The 11,480-nt window shown below is 29.2% G+C and overlaps 1 protein-coding gene and 1 non-coding gene across 3 annotated transcripts; both read right to left on the bottom strand.

The window, feature by feature from the left end:
• Positions 1 to 1,725: 1,725 nt before the first annotated feature.
• Positions 1,726 to 6,426, bottom strand: LOC127093451 (synaptotagmin-2). 2 transcript variants are annotated; one of them, XM_051032377.1, is made up of 12 exons: positions 6,154 to 6,426; positions 5,896 to 5,994; positions 5,758 to 5,808; positions 5,535 to 5,658; positions 4,640 to 4,758; positions 4,442 to 4,543; positions 4,288 to 4,362; positions 3,909 to 3,985; positions 3,565 to 3,811; positions 2,696 to 3,046; positions 2,258 to 2,389; positions 1,726 to 2,152 (listed from the first exon to the last, which is right to left on the bottom strand). In XM_051032377.1, the coding sequence occupies exons 1-12, from the start codon at positions 6,262 to 6,264 to the stop codon at positions 2,024 to 2,026; spliced, it is 1,617 nt and encodes a 538-aa protein (XP_050888334.1). In that variant the 5' UTR covers positions 6,265 to 6,426; the 3' UTR covers positions 1,726 to 2,023. The 2 variants fall into 2 exon arrangements, with proteins under 2 accessions (XP_050888334.1, XP_050888335.1); XM_051032378.1 differs by lacking the exon at positions 5,535 to 5,658 and having other exon boundaries at positions 6,154 to 6,181.
• A 3,585-nt stretch (positions 6,427 to 10,011) lies between these two features.
• TRNAK-UUU (transfer RNA lysine (anticodon UUU)) lies at positions 10,012 to 10,084 on the bottom strand. The gene has a single exon. It is a non-coding gene; the product is annotated as a tRNA-Lys (tRNA).
• Positions 10,085 to 11,480: the final 1,396 nt, after the last annotated feature.

Below are 11,480 nucleotides of genomic sequence, written 5' to 3'. Positions count from 1 at the left end.
TTTTAAATTTAATTCATACATAAATTTTATTCAATTTTACACTTTTATAAAAAAAGGAGTGCCTTTAGTCATTATATTTGTTGTGAAAATTGAAATAATGATTCACATAAAATCATTGATGTGTGGGACAAAAACAAATGACAATCAAAATAAATAACCTTAAATAAAATTAATAGGCTAAATAGTGAAAACAAACTAGAAGAAGATAAAAGACGAGAACACATCATATATATATATATATATATATATATATATATATATATATATATATATATATATATATAGAGAGAGAGAGAGAGAGAGAGAGAGAGAGAGAGAGAGAGAGAGAGAGAGAGAGAGAGAGAGAGAGAGAGAGAGAGAGAGAGAGAGAGAGAGAGAGAGAGAGAGAGAGAGAGAGAGAGAGAGAGAGAGAGAGAGAGAGAGAGAGAGAGAGAGAGAGAGAGAGAGAGAGAGAGAGAGAGAGAGAGGAGAGAGAGAGAGAGAGAGAGAGGAGAGAGAGAGAGAGAGAGAGAGAGAGAGAGACTACTTTAGGAGTTGTTATAAGAGATTTCAATAAGAATAACAAAGAATTAATCTTCCAAAATCATAAAAATATCTCTTATTTTCTACCCAAATATAAAATGCTTATCAATCCCTTTAGATATCCTAATTTATATTTTAAATTTTTAGAATAAAGAATCATAATCTCTCCATCATCTCTCTAAATTTATATCAATTGGATTTCACCACTCACATAAAAATATAAAAAAACCATATTTATAAATATTCGGAAGCTGAGAAACTTAATTTTTTTTATTCAAATTTAAAAATATTAAAATATTTATTTTACTTGTTATTGTTGTTCTTAGACATGAACATTCTTCATTATATTAATTTTTATAATAATATTTAATCCTTGTATAAAAAATATGGCCGACTGATTTATTTTTATAGGACTAAACTTAAAATTCATGAATTTGGTAGGCACAAAAAGTATATTTGACCATCAACTTAATCAATAAAGAATATAATAAACTTCTTATTTAAATTAAAGCAACAAAGAAAATAAAATTTCAAACCACTACTAAATAAGCACAATTGTTGGAAGAGGGAGTGTGATGACAAGAATTCAAGTTGAATCAAATCACTAAACTATAACATTAAAGTCATCCATTAGTTTCGTATCAAGTGTTTTTTTTTTTCACTTTTTAAAATAGTGATTAACTATGTTAATTTTAGATAAAACTAATATGATCATATTAATAACAGTGGAGTAGTTATTAATAAATTAAAATACAAGAGTAAATTAGTGAAAAATATAATAAATCATAAATTAATATTTATAAAATATTTTTTTTGATCTCTTAATTATACTATTGAATTTAGATTCACTCCTTAATTATTTATATTGATATCTTAATTCTTAAAATGCCTCATATTGATTCTTTTTGTCTAATTAACGATTTTTTTTTAAAAATCAATCATTAAATTTTTCGTTAATAAGACAAAAATAATTTATCCTAATCTAACACAAAAAATAATTAAGAAAACAAATCTAAATCAAATGATATAGTTAAAGATAAAAACATATTTTGTCATTAATATTTTAAAAGAATAAATAATTTAAGACAAATAAAAAAAAATGACATCTATTATAAGACGGGAAGAAATAAATGTAATATTTTTGCTAAACTTTTTCTTTCTATAATTATAATAGAGACTAAAAGTGTCAAAATAAAATATAAATAAATTCAACAATCAAGTAGTATTATTGCGATCAAGTAGTGCTTGCTTATTCAATTTTTTTTGGGATATAGCCAAGCTACCCCATTCTTCTAAATGTGTTTGACCCTATAGAGGTCAATGTATTATTGACAAAATAATACTTAATGTTGTATTAATGTACAACATGCAAATAAAAACATTTTTTTCTTTCTAAAAAACAACAACTAAAAGAGATCAAAGGGAGTAACAAAATGTTACAAACTTAAATGTTACTTACATTACAAACTCACAATGGTACCACAATATTGCCATTAATTCATTAGGGAGTTCTCCATTGAAGCTCAATTTGAATCCTTCCATTTTTAGAGTCAATAAGATTATACTTCCCATTGATTCTATTGTTGCTAACAACATCAGATAAATTTATATCCACGTATCCTAGTGTTTCCTGGTTAGAACAAGGTATTAACAATAATGTTAAAAACCATAAGAAAAACATATATAGTGAAATAGAGCCCTAATCTATTATGCATGAATTGATCTTTAGTGTTACCTTAGGATGGAGTAGACCTAGCTTTGAGGAGGCACTTATCACTTCAACATAAATCCTCTCGTTTGTGGGGGGTTCATCTAGCGTAAATTCAAATGTTTCACCCCATCTTGGATCTCTATTTTTCCTTACATGCTGTTCAATTTCCATAAACAATTGTCAAACTAAATTCAAATAAAGTCTAAAACAACTCAGTCAACAATGAATCTAACAATGAATTTGAGTACTAGTCTAAACTAAGTAGAGACTAAAATGAAGAAATCAATAAAATATACTCGTATTTTTTATATAAGTGAACAAATATAAGTCGTTTTCAATGATTGAATCACTCTCTCAAACGTGATGCATATTTTCTAGAAATCAAGTTGTTCATACTAAGAAATTTTAATAACTTTGATAACAATAAATCAGAAATCAACAAACTATAAATCAATATAATACCTTAGTTTTTCTTTCCTCTCCTTTAAATAAAAGTCGCGCAAACGGATTTGTATGGTGTTTTCCTTCAAGATCTTCAGCTTCATGAATGATAATCACAAGCAAACCACCACTAGCAGGTGTTCCTTCAGGAGCTTTTTCTATTGCATTTGTGTCTTCTGCATTCTTAGATAACTCATCTTCCTTAAAAGGTTTGTAAGTAACCTCCACGACGAGCTCTCCACGCGACTTCTCATTTTCAGGATCATTAGGTTCAATTGTCTTGAGTAATTTTAAAGTAAGTTCATTTGGTTCATTTGGTGTAAGATCTTTCAAGGGAATTCTATTCATACCCATCTTCTCATGCTTCCCAACCTAATTGACCATAAGAAATTAAAATAACATGCTCAAAAATATGTTACAAGAAATTATTATGCAATGAAATATTAGTTGCTTGATTAGCATTTTGAGCATATATTTATGAGAGAATTTCACAAGGTAGTGTAATTTCGGGCTAATTCAAAATTTTCAATATAAATTAGTACATTGTTTGGATGGACTTTTTAAAATAAAATACAGACTGGTCTCTAAAATTTTAATTTTGCAAATTAGTCCCTCAACTTTTGTAGAATTTTGAATTTGACCCAAAACTTTAACAATTTCAATTTAAATCACTTTTACCTGAAAACTTGTATAAAAATAACCCAACATAGTTAAAGAACGAAGAATTTAATTACACTAACCAGAAATATTAATAAATAAAGAGAATTAAATTAAAATATTTGAGTTCCCAAAAATTTTAAATCACTCCATCAACACACCCTCTAAGTTTTTCTTAAATGTAGTCTCACATCCAATTATAGTCTAGATTTGCATCTTCATATACTACATACCTTTTCCCAGTCAAAAACAGTAAGCATTAAGGCTTGAGATTCTGGATCTTTAATCACCACTTTAAATTCTTCATTCCATTCTGGATTCAAGTTCTTGTATTTTACAGTTGTTTTCTTTGAACCAAGTTTATCATCTTCAAGTTTAAGTTTCACATAAGGGTCTGATGCTCCCATTATATCTTTCTTTCTAAGTTTCAATGCTCTCACAACCTTCACATGAAGGATTCCAACTGGCTTTTTCATTGCCCTGACAAATTATATAAATAAGTTAAATTAAGCAATCAAATTAACACCTAATAATAATGTATAATAAATAGATTACAGGAAGAAAAAATGATACATACTTCGTTGGATCCATTATTTGCACCTCTAATGCTTTAGGCCACAAATACATTTTTGCAACTTGATCTTTTATAATTTCCTGAAATGAAGAGGCAAGAGAAGATATCAATGCTAAAATTGTACGCTACTAAAAAAAATTCTATTTAACAAACAAAATCACGACCGAAATATTTCAGTGTCTTTAGCGACTGATTTTCCAAACCGGTCTTTAAATCAATTGTTAAATGATTTTGCTAAATAAATCGACCACTAACTGCTGATGTTAGAGACTGATTTGACTATTTCGATCTTTAAATCAGCTGTTAAGTCGATCACTATATCACAGTTTTTTTTGTAGAGTTACAGGCATGGTATTAATGGAAGTGCTATTGTATATACTACCTGAACAATCCTGTAAAGACCCGGAATAGACATTGCATCAGCTCCAAGCAGTTTTAGTCCAAAATCAACATGTGGCTGCAACGATGAATCAACATGTAATGCTCAATTAACCTGTTTATCCAAACAAGACCTAAGAAATAAACATCATATATACCTTCTCCATGAGAGACACGTAAATATTGGCGAAACAAGGAAAACTAGGAACCAAAGGCCTCAGTGTTATGCGCGGAGAAGCAAATACTTGAAGATCAACAACCTGCAATCGTTTAATTTAAAGCATATAAAGATCCTTCAAAATGTTTGCATTTTTTGCTGTTAAAAAGGTGCACGGGTGAAGGTATTAATGAAATACCTGAACTGTGGCTCGCAATCCAAATGCTTTAACTGCAACTATAATGTTAGGATTCCCAGCCCATTTCATTGATAATTCCATAATCAATTCCTTTTCATCAGTACTATAAACTTTCATTCCTGCCATAGTATATATTTAGGTGAACATAAGCATTATAAGTCTAAACTTATTACACTAGTTCATCGCTGAAAGGGTCATATTCATGGATCAGATAGGAAAAAAATTGGATCGTGAAAGTTAATTTTTGAAAAAGATTCATGCACAAAATGCTTAAAAAAGCTGTTTTCAGAGAGCTCTAAAAAAAAGTTGTTTGTAAACAAACTTCATCATAAACAAGGTCAATACATCACAAGCTTGAAGCAAATTGTGTTGAGACACTCTCCATTCACATTTTAAATATAGCACAAATAACTAAGCCACCAAATACGCAGCAATCTTGCACACAAACGAAATAGATGCCAAAAGGGCATTACAATACCAAAATCTGAATACTAACAACCAAAGCAGTTTGGACGGAATGAGAAACTTGCTCTGCCCCGTCATTAAATATCCAAACAATGAAACATATGAAACATTAAATATCCATTCCATTCCACCCAGCTCTATTCTATTCCGCTCTGTTCACATCAAAATATTCAACATGGTCTAAAATCTATCCAATTACGAATCATTTTTTTAACTTGTGCATCTCATTTCGACTAAAAGTGATCTCAAATATGACCATTCTAACCACATGGTACACAGTATCCAAAAAAGCCAAACACTTTTGGGGCTTTTTAACAAACACATTAGATGCAAAATTAAAACTGACTAAAACTAACAAAACAAACGGAAAGCAAAACAAAGTAAACACAAAATCACCAACAAATAGAAAAATTTAAAGTGAAAATAGAACCTTGAAAAGTTGGTGGTAAAGAACCCAAGTTAAGTTCCTCAAATTCAACAGAATCAATTTTATACTTTGGAATTTGTTCAGCAATAATTGGCTTTGCTATAGTTCTTGCAGTCTTACAAATTGCCTACAACATTCAACTACTGCTAATTAATACTAATTCTTCAAAATTCCAAATTCAAAATAATTGCATCAATAACAAATTAACAATACAAAATCTTAATACCTTATTCAAATAAGGCCACATATACTCAACAAATTTATTAAGCCAATCAAGCTGCAACAAAAAAACAAAAATATTAATCAATAATCACATAATACTTTTCCAAAAAACTTAAAAAATTTCAAAAAAATGAATACATACACGATCATAATCTGGATTTTTAATCCAAAGAGGTATCTCTGGAAGCAATTGTTGCACAGTTTTCAAATCTTGTTCAACCAAAGGACTAAATGTAGGTTCCTGAAAAAAATCATATAAAAAAATAAAGTCATATTAATTTCAATCCAGTCCTTTATGTTATCCAAATTTCAATTTGGTCCATCTGAAAACTAAATTCATAGATCTCATACAAAAAGAAGTCAACAGCAATAAAAATTTAAATTGAAAAAAGTAACTAACCTTAACATGTATTGATTGAAAGTATATAAAAATATAATAACCAATGAATAATCCAATTGAAGTTCCAATTCCAAATCCCAAGAAACCAGTTATGGTACTTAAAATTCCCATTCCAATTTCACTTTCAATTTCTAGTTAGCTACAAAAATTGGTTTCATAGCAAAAGTGGAAAGTTTGAAGTGAACATGTAATTGCTGTGTGAATGAGTGATTTGAATTAAGTTTCTGAAATTGGAAAAAGAAAAATCAAGGAAGATATATAATAATAATAATAATAATAATAATGTTGAAAGTGAAACAAAATGGTATATAATTAATTGGGCATTGTTTCTTTACCTTATATCATAGGCCACTTCATATCCACATATACAGTTGACAACGAATTTGTTATCACTGTCGGCAACATTATTCTTTCAAGATATTTTAGATATCAGCATTAATTTAAATTTGTGATTCATCTCATAAAATATATATATTTTTTTAAATTTTGTTTTGGTATTTGTAAATATTTTTTATAGTATTTTTATCTTTGATTTATTTATTTATTTTAATCATTGTAAAATTAGTTTATATTAAAATAAATTATTTCAATTTTTAAATATTTTATTTTTATTCACTAATACGTCTGATATAAAAACTAAAATCAACTATTTTATAAATTACCGATAAATATTAGTTATAATCAATTAATTCTACAAAAAAGTAAAATAAAAGATAAAAGAAAAAATAAAATAAAAATTATTTTTAAGGTACAAAGTTAAACAAATTATTTTATGAATTAGAAAAAAAATAGAAATGGATAGAGTAGCTCAACTGATATATAATAATTGAGTTAAATTAATATAGTTTGATGGTTTATGATATTTAGTATTTATAATGTAAATAAGTTATTAATATTTATAAATTAATAATTTTAAAAAAATATTTTTTAATTGTATATTTAAATTTAATTTTCTTAAATTTAATTATAATTTGATATTTCTATTTTTGTTTAAACTCTAAAATAATATGACATATATTTAAAATTACACTGTATATTAAATGATAAAATTTTAATATTAATTTTTTTAACTAATTTCTATGGGTTATTCCACATCATTAGCTGATATGCTATTTTATTTAAAATATATGAAATTAGTATTTGTGAGTACAAAAAATGTTGAGGTTTAAATTCGAGAAGTATTAAATGCATGATTTCCTGAGATAATGATCCATAAAGATAGGTACAGTGTGCTTTTTTTATTGCCTTTTTGGGTTTTGGCATTTTATTATTCATGTCTTGACTTTGGCCCCTTATGTGTCCTAAGCAACAGACAAATTTTATGGTTTATGCCAAAAATAAATAATTGCTTCATATGTAAAAGCTAAAAACACTTTGGGGTCAAGAGGCTAAAGCATTAGGATTGCATGAAGTTTTATTGTATCAGGGCAAGCGAGTGTTGTTGTTTACTATGTGAACTAATTTTTGGATTTTCCTAGAAGGAATTCAAATAGTACCCTAGAAAAATGACTAAGGATAAAATGTATTGTTTCATTTTACCCTAAATGTATATAATCTTCTCAAATGATGTTTAATGCATGTATTTGAATGTATTGTTTTATTTTCCCCTAAATGTATATAATCTCAAATGATGTTTAATGCATGTATTTGTTGATTTCTCCATGTTTTTGAATTGTTTACTGCATTCTTTTATGGCGATGTGTCCTTGATAGGTCTATCATGGAGAGACCAAGTTTTTCCTTTTCTTTTTATTTAGCTATTTAGTGTAAATTTTAAACTCTGTGCAAAATAATCTCAAAAAAAAAAAAAGTTAAAAACTCCAGCAAAATAATCTCGCTTGATGTCTTATATATCAACCTCGCACACATGAGACATCACCATTCTTTCATTTCTTATTTTCACATGTATTGTTTTCTTTATGTTTTTGTTGATTTTTTTTTCCAAAAATGGATATATCTGATCATGCTAGAGGAAAAAGTCTCATACATTATTTGTGGATATAAAATATTTGTTGTAGTAGTTGTGCCAACAAAAATTACAATGTGGCAAGTAAAATTATCATCACACAAGAATCACATTAATCTCATATAACTACCAATGTGATTGCACTTGTGAATTCGGGGTGGTGAGTGTGTGACGATTATGAAATGTGCGCAGAGTGCGATTGATTGATTTTAAGTTGCTAACTAACACTTCCTATAACAACGAATTGTATACCCTTAAATGTGATAATTCCCATGACGGATCCTACAACAATTCTATTAAATTATGATCTCTTACAAAACACGAAATTACAACCTTTGCAACCCCCTAGATACTAAGAGTTTCCAATTGCAAGACGACTTGTTTCGTCGAATAAAACTCCTAGATATAGAGTCTGCAATCGCAATAATGGATATTTTATGACATGTAAAATAAGAAGACAATTTTACAAAATACGAAATTACGACTTTGCAATCCTCTAGATATTGCGAGTCTCCAATCGCAATGTCTGAGAATATTTGCCTTATATATAGAAGAGTATCTTAACTATCAATACATTACTAAATCCCATTGGTAATCGCTCGATTAATAAGATTGATTTTCTAAATAAATACAAATGAATATATAATAAATATAGAAAATATTTGCTAAATATAAAAGATATTTACATATTCTAATACACTCTCGTAGTCAAAAGTGGAGGTTGTCGGTTGTTCAGACTAAGTCGAGAATCATCAAAGAGTTGTTGTGAAAGGATTTTGGTGAAGATGTCGACTATATGGTATCGTCAAGCGACATGTAACACACAAACTTGGCCACGGGAAACTTTCTCACGCAAAAAGAAATTACCTATCTCAATGTGCTTAGTGGTTGATGTTTAACGAGATTACCAGAGAGTTAGATGACACTTAAGTTATCGCAATAGATTAATGTAACATTCGACATAGAGCAATGTAGTTCCAAAATAAAATTCTTAAGCCGACATGAATAAGATACTATATTAGCAACTCCACGATGTTATGCTTCAATAGTGAAATGAGACAATGTAAGTTGTTGTTTGACAAATCAAGAGATGAGGGTGTTCCCAAGATATACACCATACCCATATGTGGACCTTCTAGTTTTTGTACATCAACCCCAATATGCATCACTATATGTGACGAACTTATAAATTAATGAAATATATAGATGTAATGAGAAATCAAGAGTGACATGAATATATTGAATGACACACTAAAGAAACATATGTTGTGTTTCAGATCCTGCACAAACAAACATCCTTGTTCCACGACATGAGCGACATCAGGTCTTGTAAAAGTAAAGTATTTAAGTGTTCTAGAAAAACTACGATACTCAATGGGATCATGATATGAATTTCTATCTTGAATGAAGCTTGAGCCTCCATGTGTGAGGATACAAGTAATGTTTAATTGCTATAGTATGATCCAAGCGCATTCATTCTATCGCAAAAAAACAAACGCATAAGTCTCCCATGCTCGAGCATTCAAGCAAGTTGATTGTAGAACACGGACTACGGAGCTACGACTTCCTTATTGCACGATGAGGATAAATAGGCACGAGGGTTTGAATTCTCCGCCAGCATATTTATATATTATTCTTTTTTTTCTTTATCCCTTTAATGGGTAATCTTTAGATACTAACACCCGTTCTTACAAAGAACAATCAAAACGGTTCTTAATAAAGTTAGATGGCGACTCTATTGTATCTTATATCTTAGAGCGTACGATGCGCTCAGATATATTTCACGTAACTTCACCTCCTTCACTTTCTCAAAGCCGAATCTACAAAGTATAAAACTAACACATGCTATTTCGACACACACAAAAACACCTAAATATCAAATTACAATCACTTCGCCGTCTGTGGGAATCGAACCCACGACCACGTGGTTAAAAGCCACGCGCTCTACCAGCTGAGCTAAGACGGCTTGCTATTTAATTTTACTAAAATCTATTTTAGTCATACAAATGATACAATTGAAAAACATAATTATTATTATATGGAAGCATACAACTCAACCCCATGCTAACTCCGTGAAGCGTGTTCTTACACAGAAATAAAAATTATTGATAAAAAAAAAGATGTGTTACTATCATTGTTTTGTATGAAGAATGATTATGGTATTACTCTTTTCATTTCAATTTTGTTATATCAATTATTAAAGTAATGCATGTGTGTTATATATTTATCTCACTATTATGTTTGTACATTCTTTTCTCATCTTACATCCTCATATATAAAACGAGTATTCTCATTAATGTAATATAATGGAGAAGACAAGTAGGAAAATCATAAGAGAACAACCACGAAGATCAAAGTTTTGAAAAACAAGAACGTTTGTGGGTTTAACTAAGGTTTTTTATTGGCTTGAGAGAACAATTGTAGTCCATAACCATATCATTTTCATTGTCTATATATATGTGTGTATTATGCATAATATATAGTTATTGTGAGAGAGGTTTTGTATGAGATACATAAACATGTGAGATAGCTTATACAAAAAACCAGTGAGATTGATATATAGTTATAGGGGATCAATAACAACAACAATTGATCTTTGTCCCACAAAATTAGGATCGGCTACATGGATCAAATTCTACTGTAATATTTCATCCAAGACCATACTTCTATCCAATTCATTAATCCCGAGATCTTTCTTTACTATTTCTCTTATAATTTACACTTATCAAGATTAACATCTTTCGGTATGGGATGAATGACGCAGTTGCTCATAGTATTCACCTCTACTCATAGACTTTAGTGTAATTTAAATTGAATAATTGACAAGTCCTTTTATACAGATGTGGCATGCAGACCGGAGATCAATCTCTCAACCTTCTTGGCTTTTCCCCTTTCTTTTCTTTGTTCAGTTTAAGACTAAAACCATTTTGTATATAAACTCAAAAAAACTTAAAAATACGATTAGAATTGTACGCCACGAGCCTTAAGCAATGAAGAAGTGGTGAGAGGGAGCATTTCTATCCTCATTACGAATATCTTTGGGTAAATGACGAATGACCCAGTCGCTCAAAGTATTCATTTCTATTTATAGATTTTAATGCAATTCAAATCAAGACATTCTCTTCAAAATAAAAACAAACTCAACTCATCAAACTCATTTTTTGCCTTTGGGAATCATCTTGTTTTCAAACCTTTTTAGAAATGATATGTTACTTCCATTCTACCGTGAACGAATTTGAAGTCTCCATGCGCGAGCATACAAGTAATGTTTAACTACTAGAGTCTGATCCAAGCGCATCAATTCTATTGTAAATAAACAAACTCTTAAGTCTCTCATGCTCGAGCATACAAGCAAGTTGACT

Source organism: Lathyrus oleraceus, chromosome 6 (assembly GCF_024323335.1).
Source record: "Lathyrus oleraceus cultivar Zhongwan6 chromosome 6, CAAS_Psat_ZW6_1.0, whole genome shotgun sequence".
NCBI lineage: Eukaryota > Viridiplantae > Streptophyta > Magnoliopsida > Fabales > Fabaceae > Lathyrus > Lathyrus oleraceus.
The sequence above is the reverse complement of the archived record's forward strand: the minus strand, read 5'-3'. Positions and strand labels throughout refer to the sequence as shown.

What these genes read in the sequence shown, in the direction of transcription:
- LOC127093451 (XM_051032377.1), bottom strand. Translation starts at nt 6,264, where the DNA reads ATGGGAATTTTAAGTACCATAACTGGTTTCTTGGGATTTGGAATTGGA. An exon ending in TGTGGCCTTATTTGAATAAG is followed by an intron (nt 5,659 to 5,757) that starts GTATTAAGATTT and finishes TGAATGTTGTAG; the next exon opens with GCAATTTGTAAGACTGCAAG. An exon ending in CTGTTTTTGACTGGGAAAAG is followed by an intron (nt 3,047 to 3,564) that starts GTATGTAGTATA and finishes ATGGTCAATTAG; the next exon opens with GTTGGGAAGCATGAGAAGAT.